The 13,183-nt window shown below is 45.4% G+C and overlaps 3 protein-coding genes across 3 annotated transcripts; 2 read left to right on the forward strand and 1 right to left on the reverse strand.

Moving 5' to 3' along the window:
• Positions 1–2,656: 2,656 nt before the first annotated feature.
• Positions 2,657–4,752, reverse strand: LOC117728154. Its single transcript, XM_034528918.1, has 2 exons — positions 3,720–4,752; positions 2,657–3,621 (listed from the first exon to the last, which is right to left on the reverse strand). Exons 1-2 carry the CDS (start codon positions 3,770–3,772, stop codon positions 2,775–2,777), a joined length of 900 nt encoding a protein of 299 aa, XP_034384809.1. The 5' UTR covers positions 3,773–4,752; the 3' UTR covers positions 2,657–2,774.
• Positions 4,753–5,494: 742 nt separating this feature from the next.
• LOC117728153 (ubiquilin-1-like) lies at positions 5,495–10,496 on the forward strand. The gene is made up of 7 exons (XM_034528917.1): positions 5,495–5,710; positions 6,265–6,416; positions 6,515–6,651; positions 7,238–7,500; positions 8,379–8,494; positions 8,675–8,846; positions 9,285–10,496. Exons 1-7 carry the CDS (start codon positions 5,564–5,566, stop codon positions 9,423–9,425), a joined length of 1,128 nt encoding a protein of 375 aa, XP_034384808.1. The 5' UTR covers positions 5,495–5,563; the 3' UTR covers positions 9,426–10,496.
• A 700-nt stretch (positions 10,497–11,196) lies between these two features.
• On the forward strand, positions 11,197–13,104 carry lamtor2 (late endosomal/lysosomal adaptor, MAPK and MTOR activator 2). Its single transcript, XM_034528717.1, has 4 exons — positions 11,197–11,374; positions 12,100–12,262; positions 12,343–12,432; positions 12,744–13,104. The coding sequence occupies exons 1-4, from the start codon at positions 11,307–11,309 to the stop codon at positions 12,798–12,800; spliced, it is 378 nt and encodes a 125-aa protein (XP_034384608.1). The 5' UTR covers positions 11,197–11,306; the 3' UTR covers positions 12,801–13,104.
• Positions 13,105–13,183: the final 79 nt, after the last annotated feature.

A 13,183-nucleotide genomic window follows, 5' to 3' on the forward strand; every position in this document is an offset into this window, starting at 1 on the left:
GGAGAGAGGAGAGAGGAGGGAGGAGGGGAGGAGGGAGGAGGGGAGGAGGAAAGAGGAAGGAGAGAGGAGAGAGGAGGGAGGAGGGGAGGAGGAAAGAGGAAGGAGAGAGGAGGGAGGAGGGGAGGAGGGAGGAGGGGAGGAGGAAAGAGGAAGGAGAGAGGAGGGAGGAGGGGAGGAGGGAGGAGGGGAGGAGGAAAGAGGAAGGAGGAAGGAGAGAGGAGAGAGGAGGGGAGGAGGTAAGAGGAAGGAGAGAGGAGAGAGGAGGGAGGAGGGGAGGAGGGAGGAGGGGAGGAGGAAAGAGGAAGGAGAGAGGAGAGAGGAGGGAGGAGGGGAGGAGGGAGGAGGGGAGGAGGAAAGGGGAAGGAGAGAGGAGGGAGGAGGGGAGGAGGAAAGAGGGAGGAGGTAAGAGGAAGGAGAGAGGAGGGAGGAGGGGAGGAGGAAAGAGGGAGGAGGTAAGAGGAAGGAGAGAGGAGAGAGGAGAGAGGAGGGAGGAGGGGAGGAGGGAGGGGGGGAGGAGGAAAGGGGAAGGAGAGAGGAGGGAGGAGGGGAGGAGGAAAGAGGGAGGAGGTAAGAGGAAGGAGAGAGGAGGGAGGAGGGGAGGAGGGAGGAGGGGAGGAGGAAAGAGGAAGGAGAGAGGAGAGAGGAGGGAGGAGGGGTGGAGGGAGGAGGGGAGGAGGAAAGAGGGAGGAGGTAAGAGGAAGGAGAGAGGAGAGAGGAGAGAGGAGGGAGGAGGGGAGGAGGGAGGAGGGGAGGAGGAAAGGGGAAGGAGAGAGGAGGGAGGAGGGGAGGAGGAAAGAGGGAGGAGGTAAGAGGAAGGAGAGAGGAGGGAGGAGGGGAGGAGGGAGGAGGGGAGGAGGAAAGGGGAAGGAGAGAGGAGGGAGGAGGGGAGGAGGAAAGAGGGAGGAGGTAAGAGGAAGGAGAGAGGAGGGAGGAGGGGAGGAGGGAGGAGGGGAGGAGGAAAGAGGAAGGAGAGAGGAGGGAGGAGGGGAGGAGGGAGGAGGGGAGGAGGAAAGAGGAAGGAGGAAGGAGAGAGGAGAGAGGAGGGGAGGAGGTAAGAGGAAGGAGAGAGGAGAGAGGAGGGAGGAGGGGAGGAGGGAGGAGGGGAGGAGGAAAGAGGAAGGAGAGAGGAGAGAGGAGGGAGGAGGGGAGGAGGGAGGAGGGGAGGAGGAAAGGGGAAGGAGAGAGGAGGGAGGAGGGGAGGAGGAAAGAGGGAGGAGGTAAGAGGAAGGAGAGAGGAGGGAGGAGGGGAGGAGGAAAGAGGGAGGAGGTAAGAGGAAGGAGAGAGGAGAGACAAGAGAGGAGGGAGGAGGGGAGGAGGAAAGAGGGAGGAGGTAAGAGGAAGGAGAGAGGAGAGAGGAGAGAGGAGGGAGGAGGGGAGGAGGGAGGAGGGGAGGAGGAAAGAGGGAGGAGGTAAGAGGAAGGAGGAAGGAGGGAGGAGGGAGGAGGGAGGAGGAAAGAGGAAGGAGGAAGGAGGGAGGAGGGAGGAGGAAGGAGAGAGGAGAGAGGAGGGAGGAGGAAAGAGGGGAGGAGGAAAGAGGAAGGAGAGAAATGGCCGAGAGCCACCCTGTTACCGGAAGAACCTCCCTGAGAACCGTGGACCCACTTAACCCGTTACCGGAAGAATCTGACTTTGAGTCACATATTGAGATTTGATAATTATATCTGATAAAGATAGATTGACAATACTATTCTTTTATATTATAAAACATAAACAAATATTACAGTTAGTTTTTTCTTTACTATATACATATACATTTAAAGCAGTTTACATGTACACCAGGACAACTTGTATTAACAAGCACCCCTTGAAGGCAACATCGTCACATGATAAACACAAAGGCACATAAACGTCTCATAATTGAAACCTCTATTATTTTTAGTTTGTGGTGTCATAGAATAGAGCCTTTCTTTGAAGCTGTGCTACTGGTTTGTAGAGATGTGTGTCACCAATGCTCTGAAAAGAGAAGCACGCTAATGACACTAATGTGTGGACATATGAGGAAGGTGAGGAGGAACCAGGGCAGAACCGAGGCACACCTTCGTCACACATAGAACATACGACAACATGTTGTAAAGATCATTTAAAGTGAAAGTGAATTGACTTGATTCAGTTGTTTATGGTGTTGTTCTACTGTTCTTGTTATTGTGTCCGTCTCTCTGTGCTTGAGGAGGCTCCGAAGGAGAGCTGGTATCCAATGAAAACGCAGCTTTAGCAAGGTGAATAACACCTTCAGAATGATACGATCACCCCCAGAGGTCAGAGGGGTCAGAGGTCAGAGTGAAGACAGCCAGCTCATTACCATTGATCATGGTCACCGCATACTGCCACGTTTCTAAAGCTGTATGAGCTCTTAATTCATGAATAATGACTCCTCACGGACCCCTAGTAGTGCTCAAGCACCTGCCCTTTTTTATATATATATATATATAATATTTAAATCCTAAATAAATAAATATTCCAACTGGACATTGATATGGAGCACATTAAGGCTGCATTAAACTATATATATATATATATATATATATATATATATATATATATATATATATATATATCATGTCAATGAGGAGGCAATAAAAGTACATTGTTGTCATTATTCTGGCCACAAGATTTCACCGTTCAGGATACACAAAGACAAGGAGACTTTCAGTTTTCAGAAGAAATGTTGTATTCTGTTACATCAAAGTGTTTACAGAGACAAGTGAAAGGTACAGGAACACGTTTCATAATCATTCCTTAGATTCAAACCTCTCAAACGCACGATGGTACATGATTACCACCAATTTAAATTGATGACCGTTTGAATGAGGTCAATGCCGGGGAAGTCCATGGCAATGATACCAAAGCATGGTCTGGGCTTATTGGCATAGAACTGCCTAATGTACTGGTTGAGCCAGGGGTTGACTCTTTCAGCCACTCTCTTTGGAGTCAGAAACATACCGAAGAAGGTACCGAGGCCAGAGCCGCTAGTGTAAGTCAGAACAGCATTATCGCCCCCGTACGCCTCGTTGGCTTGGTTCAGCTGCTTGATTATACGGTTGTCTTTAGCTTTAACGTTGCTGACCTCTTTGACACTTTCCCCGTTTGTTTCTATGAAGGGAATTCCTAATGTGAAGGTGCTCTTCTGTATAAGGACAATTTTCCCCCTGATCTGACCCATATTTGGCATATCAGACTTCAGCCAGACATTTGGGTCGTTGCCGATGAGACTCTGCACCATTTGATTGACAGTATTCTTCTCAAAAGACTCTGGTTGGATTCTAATGAGCACTGCCTCGGTCTTAAACTCTGACAGGAAGGCTCGGACGGTGTCCAGGACGTCCTTGAGAGTGATCTGCTGGTAAAACACTCCATGCATGACGTAGAGGGTGTCCCCTAGCCCGAACACCTTGAGGTCCAGGAATCGAATGCCGGCCCTGAGCTGATCCTTCAGGTGCCAGGACTGGCATTCGACCTCTGGTCCTCCGTGCAGGGCCATGCTCTCATGGGAGCCGGGCAAGGTGATGAGAGAGAGGGTGCGGAAATTCTCAATGCCCGCCATCCACGGAACATCGTAGGACCCCGGGAGGACGAGGTTTCCATCGTCATTGAAGAAACCGTCTTTTCCATGGCACCACATGCTGAGTGACAACAAGACGTTGGGAAGTTCAACAATCTGTCTCTCCGAAAAACAATCGATTCTTGTATTTCGTTTGCAAAACTTTAATATTGTACTTACGTGACCGACAGTAGGGTGAAGTAGAGAAGCGGACACTTATGACCAGCCTTCATTTTTGCAGGAAGATGAGCAATCTAATAAATAAAATAACAAATATGCATAAATCAAAATCACTTATTTTGAATAAAAGACATACATGGATATATAACTATGAATTAAGGTAAGCAGGAGTTAGGCAAGCATTACTAAGCACACTTGAACAGTTTTAATGACCAGTTTCAGGTCAAATTAATAAATATTTTGTGCTATAACTTACAGCCAGGAGAATGTCACTGCAGTGCACGCCGATGGTCAGAATGTGGACGGCTCAACAGAAACACCTTAATTTATATTTCCTCGTTATCTGCTAAATTCTAGGTGTGGACCACAAATACCAGTTACGTAATTCAGAGTGATTGTTCAACCGTTTTGGTACCGATTGTGGTGCTTGTTTTCCGAAGATATAAAAAAGGCGTATCTCTAAAAAAAAGAATTGACTCAGATTAGACTTCATTTTTACAACATTATCTCGAAGGCAAGCGGCCAAACCAGCGCAACCAAAACAAAGCACGATTCGGCTGTTATCTTTGCCGCATTATTGGTGACTTTCTTAAACGTTTGCCAGCAATAACTAAATGAACAAAGCTTATCACCTCACTTGAACATGGCAGGTCCTATCGGTATGGCCGAGAACACCATTGGTACCACACCGAGTATCAGTGAGGCAAAGAGCCCAATAAGACTCACCCCAGCAGCCCTTCACCATGCTGCCGTGCAACAGTACATGTACTCAAGTACATATTTGAGGTACTTTACGTCATACTTCTACTCCACTACATCTCAGAGGAAATATTGCACTTTTTTGACAGCTTTAGATATTTTACAACCTAATATTTTTGCATGCAAAACCTTTGAAGAGCTCATGAAATATAATATTTTGTCATAAATGTAACTCCCCAACAGTGTGTACAGGGGACATTGTTATGCTATGAATACTCTTATACTTTTAATACTTTGAGTAACTTGTCCTGATTATACTTTTACTGAAGTAACATTTTCAATGCAGGACTTTTACTTGTATGTTAAAAGAGTATTTTTAGAGTGTGGAATTACTACTTTTAATTAAGTAAAAGATTGAAATACGTATTCCACTTTAGTTATATGTGTAACAAAAGTAAGGATATGACAAAACTGGGCAAATCTTCACATGAAATCTGAAGATTGACAACCAACTACAAAGGTACGTATCCCTTTGGATTAAAGTCAGAGTAGATCGGAGTAGTAACACCAGCCTGCCTGTTTCCAGGCAAGTGGCAATGGATTTCTATATTCTGGAAAAGGTGCATGTATACATTCATATTTTGAAAATACTGCAGTCTTGCTTGAAGATGGGCCACAAACATTAAATTAAAAGATCCTAACGCAGGGAACACAGGGTTTGATTTGACCAGCGGTGCAAGTTTCTGTTAAAAGAAGAACGTCAGTGGGAAGAACATGTCAGACTTAATATACTCTGCACTTCATAAGTCAACAGCCCTCAGGATCATGTTAACAATCAGTAGAGAATTTAATTTTACACTTTAAATAGTACGAGAAAGATCAAGAGAGAAATCAGAAAGCTGGAAGAATTGAGTCGAAACTGGGCTGATCAAAACAATTTGTTTGTTAAATAATATTATTGTTATTATTATTATTATGTATATTCTGTTTTTGTTTGTTTTATGCTGGTCTTGGTAGACGACTCCAACGCAGTGGTCGGCGGTAATTCGCCTCAACGCAGGTTGCCACACGACATAAAAAAACGAAGAAGAAGAACACGACCGGAAGTAACGCAGCAGAAGAGCGAGAGAGAAACATTTGTAAAGATGGCGGAGAAAAGCAGCTCGGACCGTACGGAGGATGTCAACATGGAGAAAGACGTTGCTCCCGGAGCACCGGTGATGGTGGTCACCGTCAAAACGCCCAATGGAAAAGAAGACATCTCCATTCCAGAAGGTTCCTCCGTGTCCCAGGTGGGTTAGCTCCACGCCAACGCGAGGGGAAAGGTCAGTTACCGGTTGGTAACGGGCGTCTTCACCGTGACGCTGACGTCAGCGACACCATTCTAACGGTTTATTGTTAGTCAATTTATTCTAATATTCAACGTCACTGACGACCCGCCCCCGTCGGCCGAGTGTTTCCCAGTTCGATGCCGTGAAGCGTGTGTTGGTGTCGTGAGTCCAGACCACAACACATTACGGCTAAAGTCAGAGGACTACGTTTAAGGACGGTGTCCGGGTCCGCGGAGGCTCATTCACATTCACCAGAGAGGGTGTGATCCGACTCTGACTCTGTCGAATCACAGCTGTCATCCTCACCTGTAAATTACTCGCTTTAAGTTCTACATCGATTCCGCTCAAGAGATTTATATTCACCAGCGATTTGTTGGTGTCTTTCTGCTGTTTTCTGGATATTTTAGCTGAAGAAAACCGGAGATTTCTTGCTTATTACTATCCTGATATCATATATATGTGTATATACTTTGCCCTGTGTGTAATCGCCCCTCGCTCTTGTCTCACCTGTCCAGTTCAAACAGGAGGTATCTAAGAAGTTTGAGGCCCAGCAGGACCAGCTGGTGTTGATATTTGCTGGAAAGATTCTGAAGGATGGCGATACGTTAAACCAGCACGGAATCAAAGATGGCCTCACCGTTCATCTGGTCATCAAGACTTCCCCAAAGTAAGCACCGGTGCAATGCATGTGTAGTCATCTGTGTGTACAAGTAATCAAGAGTTAGCTGGGAAGAGTCTCGTGTGACGGTTGCTTTCTCTCTGAAGATCGACCGGTGACTCTACGTCTCAGACAAGTTCCCGTTCTGCAACGCCTCAAACGAACAGCAGCAGCAGCACGAGTGCAGCAGACCGAGCCGGAAGTGGAACGAGTCCGACACCGACGCAACTTGCGAATGCAATGGGTTAGACTTGTTCTACATTTTGAGAAGGACTTTTTGCACCGCAGTGCGTTTATTCTTGTGATGGACATGCCCGTGTAATCAGGGTTGAAAAGTACGTACTACAAATCTACATGTTGGAAAGACAACATGTGCCTTTCTGTGTCTCCCCCACTGTGCTGTACGTTATTGTTGAGGCGTGAATAGAAACCACGAGGGCCGAGTAGGAAACGTGTCTAGAACAAGCGTATTAGAAACTGAGCACATTCTAAGCCATTCACAGAACATTAATGAATTAAAATGGCACGAACACTAAGCCATGGGCGTGTGCAGTTTCATTTGGGAGATTATGCTTATTATTTACATAACTGAACATGAATACAGCATTCTTGCAGATTTTAAATCAATCAAAATGTTCAGCTGCGTTTCCACACCGACTTTTGACAAGATGCTGTCATAAATGTAGCACTTTAAATGCATATTTGGGTGACGTGCACACATTTTGAAGGCACAACGCAATTATATTCTACAGCTAAATATGATTGCAATGGAAGTCTCCTGTCAACATACCTGCAAGGAACTCCTCTCCGGCTTTACTCCTCCTCCTCAGGTGGACTGGGTGACCTGTCCGGCTTGTTGGGTCAGGGCATGCGTTCAACCAGCTTCATGGAGATGCAGCAGCAGGTGCGGAGTCAGCTGATGTCCAACACACAAATGCTGTCGCAGATAGCAGGCAACCCGATGGTGCAGAACATGATGTCCAACCCAGACCTGATGAGACAGATGCTGGCAGGCAATCCTCAGATGCAGCAGCTCGTGGAACAGACCCCGGACATCTCCAGCATGTTCAACAACCCTGAGGTCATGAGGCAGGTCAGTACAGAGTCGTTCCCTGAAACACAAAGAGCCAGAAATGTCCAATCGTTCAAATTAACGTCAGATTCCTCCAACAAGTGTTCCCCAAACTGTCTTCAACTCTTTTTCCTTTCGGATAATTCAACTCTTTGAATGAAAACAGTGGCACCGGAGTTTTGATATTTGGGAAATCAGACGCACTTTACCACATATTTGTGAGGCTGGTTGCTGTTCCTCTAAATGTTGTTTTACAAGTTAAGTTACTGGACGTTTCGACCCAGTATGAGTTTTACAGCGATGTTCTTTACTTATTTATTTTTGCTGACTGTCACACTTTTTCTGCAGATCTTTTCCCACTCAAAATATGTGATCCACATGAATCGTGTAGATCCAAAGAGTTTTTGTTTGGGGGGGTGGCGGCTCAACTGGCCGGCCAATGTTTTCTGAGATTGGAGTGAGACGAGAAGAAAAGGTGATGTCGTGAACTTCGCAATAAAACATCTTTGTGTTGAGTCTTGGCCAATCAGCATTAAGATGTCTACAGCGTCTTCATTGGGGGGTTAGCTTGAATGTCAGCATCTACACTCTAAGAGAAAAGGAAGCAGGAGGTAATATTTTCTGCAAGAAATACGATCCCACAACTCGATCAGGTAATATGTGTTGGAATATAGATGGAGCTCAACATTAGCTCCTCAGCTCTCGCTGCTTGTTTTTGTCATTTACATCCTCTCGTCCCTTGAGAGACCACACAGTTGGCAAGGGATCCAGCAATGATGCAAGAGGTGATGCGTAACCAGCGCAGCGTGCTTAGGGACCCTGAGAGAATAACCTCCATCAGCTCTTTGGAGACTCTGTTGGCTTTGGAGTTGACTCGACAATGTGTTGTCATTGAGCAGATGCAGAGTCCCGAAACACTTTCTATGATGACCAACCCCAGAGCCATGCAGGCCCTCATACAGATCCAACAGGGCCTGCAGACCTTGCAGACCGAGGCCCCGGGATTCATGTCCAGGTACCGGCTCTTTGCTCCAAATCAAACACTTAAACCGTGTATAATTAAAAATAAATATGTAGAAGGTGATCACAAAAGTTTTGCTTTTGTCAAGAAACAGATTTACGTATACTGCGTGAATTTAACGGGACATTTAGGTGAACGTTTTCTGGATTGTTGACTTTTCCATACCCTCTCTAGAATTGCTCCTGGAGGTCTCTCAGTTCCTCCAGCCACAGGGGGCAGCATCCCCCCAGAGGTCCCTCAGCCTGCTGCCATGGCAACCGGATCCAGCCCCTCCTCAGCCACCAGTCCCCCTGACCAGCAGCTCCTCCAGCAGATGTTACAGATGTTCGCAGGCGGAAGGCCACCAGTACGTTTCATCTAATTGAAGGAATTTGTTGTGTTTTTCTATTGAGACCAATAGAAAATGATAATACCACTCAATTAGTTGTCTTCAAATATAAACGTGTCAGAAGTTCTGGAATAAATTAACTGTAAATTCAAGAGTAACCCCTGGAAGCAGGTGGAGTGTATTGTGGAAGTTGTATTTGTTCAAAGTAGAAGTCCTGAAAGGGAGGAGTGTTCAGAGTGTCTGAAGTGTAATTACTGAAAGTTAATGAGTTGTTCTTGAAGGTGGACGCTTCGAATGCTTAAAATGTGACATTATTACTGGTTAAAGTGCTCGTTGTCAGTTCGGTTGTATTTGGAAGATGTGTCTCTCCACTGGTGTGAAGAACCAGTCGGTGGATTGTCTCCTCGCTCACCAGATGTGATGCATCTGATTCTGACCTTCGTCTCCTCCACTCAGTCTCAGACCCCCGAGGTTCGCTTCCAGCAGCAGCTCGACCAGCTCAACACGATGGGCTTCATCGACCACCAAGCCAACCTGCAGGCACTCATCGCCACGGGAGGGGACGTCAACGCCGCCATCGAGAGGCTCCTGGCCTAACTCCCTCAGGGAGGAAGATAGTGGACTGGTAAAGGGGAGATTTTTAAAGAAGTTAACACGTCAAACGCAGACCTGACACCCAGATATCACTTATTATCTAGCTGATCTGTAAACCATAGGAAGTCTAAACGGGCAGGTTGACGATGGTCCTCTGCTACAGCGACACCACGACCATCACGGCCAAATACCAATAAGTTCCTCCTGCCAGTGCAGCCAGAGGTGATTTCTGACATGACAAGTGCTCGTTCACTGGAGGTTAGCAAGGAATTAACTTTGAATTGTTACTTGGATTCACATTATTTAATTTTAACAGATTTTCAAAGTTTTTCAAATTTGGATGATGTCTTCTGTGCTCTCGGCCTGTTTTTACATGTTTCATCCTCTTCCCTGGTATTTATCTAAGTTATCTATTCAAAGTTTTTGTTTTTCTTTGTTTTTGTTTAACCCTGACAGGTGCTTGGCATTGCTGCCTAAATGTGTTAGGATTGGATTTGGATTCCAGGACCAAGTGTGTGTGCGTGTGTGTGTGTGTCTGTGTGTGTGTGCGTGCGTGTGTGTGTCTGTGTGTGTGCATGTGTGGGGAGGGGAAAGAGGTTTGGCCAATTGGAAAACTGTCAGATTTTCTTCAGGTACATTTGTCAGGTTTTTCATTTGCAGAATTAGCCAAAATGGTAATTTCCATCTTTTAATCTATGAACTGTTCTACGAAGGAAACCCCAGAAACACAGAATGGCCTTAAAATCACATGAACCGTCATCCACCTTTAGTCAAGACCACGTCAATGGAATTCACTTTCCTCCAGAGGATTAACAGTAAATGCATTTCCACTTCCAAACATCCAAACAGATTATTTGTAAATTATAAAATGGTGTCTCTAAGAAGTATCAATGCCCTAATGTCATTGTGATTATGGGTTACTCAAAATAACTTGTTCAATGCCATTGTTGCCATGATGGGTTCTGCAAAATATTGCAAAATAATCTGTGATATCTATTGTTGCATGTCTCCCTCTATGGATAAAGTAGCCAACGTTTTTTTTCTTTCTCAATCCAATAAATAATTTGCAAGTTGTCTCGTCTATTCTAAATATGTGTGACTGCTACGGTATTCTGACTTTAACCCTTCATTGACTTAATTTTTACTTAGTTTCTCCTTAATGTGTTTTTGCCTGTAACAAATTGTTTGTGGTGACCAGTAATATCCAAAAGGTTTCTATATATATATATATATATATATATATATATATATATATATATATATATATATATATATATCCTACTTTAGAAATTAAATATATTTAAAAAATGTAGTAGTCACTAATGACACTAAGTACAGCTATATGCAGAGGAAGAATTTAATTCAGTAAATGTAGCTTATCAGAAATACTATTCCAGTAATCATAATACTATATTGTCCTTTATCAAATATAACACAACTGTTTTAATTATTAAGTAAAATTACCTTATTTCTTGTTATTGCTCATTTTTTTTGTGTGTCTTTCATATTTTAATGTGCTCTGAATGGTTGGATGGTTTTATACTCTATATATAAATAAACATTGAACTTCAATAATCTTTTGAATGTTGCACTTAAAATCTTAAACCGAAAACTAGAAATGGAGTAAAAGTGAAATATTATGGTCTGTTGTGAGTATGAACAGATAGTAAATAATCTAATACATCTCACGAATGTAAATACTCAAACTAATACATAGCTGTCGTCATACAGTAAATAACGTCGATGCCTCCAACTCCCACAATGCACCGGGAACGCACCCGGAAACGAGAGCGAACGTCAGCTGACCGTCGAGTTGAGTTTGTTCCCGACAGTTTGGAGGTTTTCCACTCGGTTAGAAACACGCATGTTAGAGAGCCAGGCGCCATGTTGAGACCCAAGGCGCTGACGCAGGTCCTCAGCCAGGCGAACACGAACGGAGTCCAGAGTACCCTGTGAGTACACCGAGTACACGGAGTACACGGAGTACACGGAGTACACGGAGTACACCGAGTACACCGAGTACACGGAGTACACCGAGTACACCGAGTACACGGAGTACACGGAGTACACGGAGTACACGGAGTACACGGAGTACACCGAGTACACCGAGTACACGGAGTACACGGAGTACACGGAGTACACGGAGTACACCGAGTACACCGAGTACACCGAGTACACCGAGTACACCGAGTACACGGAGTACACGGAGTACACGGAGTACACCGTGTACACCGAGTACACCGAGTACACCGAGTACACCGAGTACTGCTAGCTAGCTAGTGGAGATGCTACATGCTGCAGGAGGAATGTGGCTTTTGTTCAGTATACCGTTTGTTGTTGTTATAACAGCTACTAATACTGTGTGTGTGTGTGTGTGTGTGTGTGTGTGTGTGTGTGTGTGTGTGTGTGTGTGTGTGTGTGTGTGTGTGTGTGTGTGTGTGTGTGTGGTGTGTGTGTGTGTGTGTGTGTGTGTGTGTGTGTGTGTGTGTGTGTGTGTGTGTGTGTGTGTGTGTGTGTGTGTGTGTGTGTGTGTGTGTGTGTGTGTGTGTGTGTGTGACCTCATAATATGGAAGTCTGTTGATATCCCTGAAGTTGATGACTTTTATAAGAAAGGACTAATCTCTGAGTAGAATCCATACAATGACTCATTTCCCATGTTCATCATGCTCGTCTACAGCCTACTGAATAACGAAGGGTCCCTCCTGGCGTACTCCGGCTACGGGGACACTGACGCCCGAGTGACAGCCGCCATCGCCAGCAACATCTGGGCGGCCTACGACAAGAACGGCCACCAAGCCTTCAACGAAGACAAGCTCAAGTTCATCCTCATGGATTGTATGGTGCGTAGTGCATTCCCTCAAGGCGTGGGCGGTTGTTCTGGGCCGCAGGATCAATGTTTCTCTGTCTTTGTGTCTCTCAGGAGGGCCGAGTGGCCATCACCCGCGTAGCCAACCTGCTGCTGTGCATGTACGCCAAAGAGACGGTGGGCTTCGGAATGCTCAAAGCCAAGGTGGGAGTTCTTCAGCAGGCAGTACATGCTGAGCTCATCGGTTTATCGGGGGTTAAAGCACACGCTCGTCACGTGGCCTTCAGGGTCCCCAATGAACTGTCTTGTTTTGTGCAGTCAAAGATATTCCATTTCTCGTGCGTCAACCCCACTATCGCGAACCCCATCACAACGTCCCCCTGGACTCCAGGGTCATGAACCACCGTGACCTCATGATACCTGTTGGCCCTAACTCAGGAATTCATGTGCTAATCATGTCGAAAAGGACAAGGAGATGAAATGACGTGTGTGTGTGTGTGTGTGTGTGTTTCTAGGCAGAGGCCCTGGTGAAGTACCTGGAGGAACCCTTAACCCAAGTGGCAGCGTCATAGTAGAGAAGTGACTGATGCTCCGCCTGGTGCAGCATCATGTGATTCAGGTCATTCACAGACTACTGTACCATTCTGTGTACATGTATAGATCTATGGGGGGGGCGCAGTGTATTTATAATCATGGTATTGAAACTAATAACTTGTGTGGGGTTTCCCTTGTGACGCGTGTCTGTTCAGAAAGTCCACATGAAGTGGAGTCAAATGGTTTGAGGAAAGCTTTCATGAGAATGTCCGTCTGATAAAACGAGGAATATTCGCTACATTTAGTTTCAAAGCTGTCAAATAAAAGACATTTGGATTAATATTCACTTTATTTTGTGTTTATCCTCTGAACTGAGTGCTTGGTGTGAGTGTTATTGTATATTAGTTCAAAGCTATATTTA

This window comes from Cyclopterus lumpus, chromosome 25 (genome assembly GCF_009769545.1).
Source record: "Cyclopterus lumpus isolate fCycLum1 chromosome 25, fCycLum1.pri, whole genome shotgun sequence".
In the NCBI taxonomy this organism is placed as follows: domain Eukaryota; kingdom Metazoa; phylum Chordata; class Actinopteri; order Perciformes; family Cyclopteridae; genus Cyclopterus; species Cyclopterus lumpus.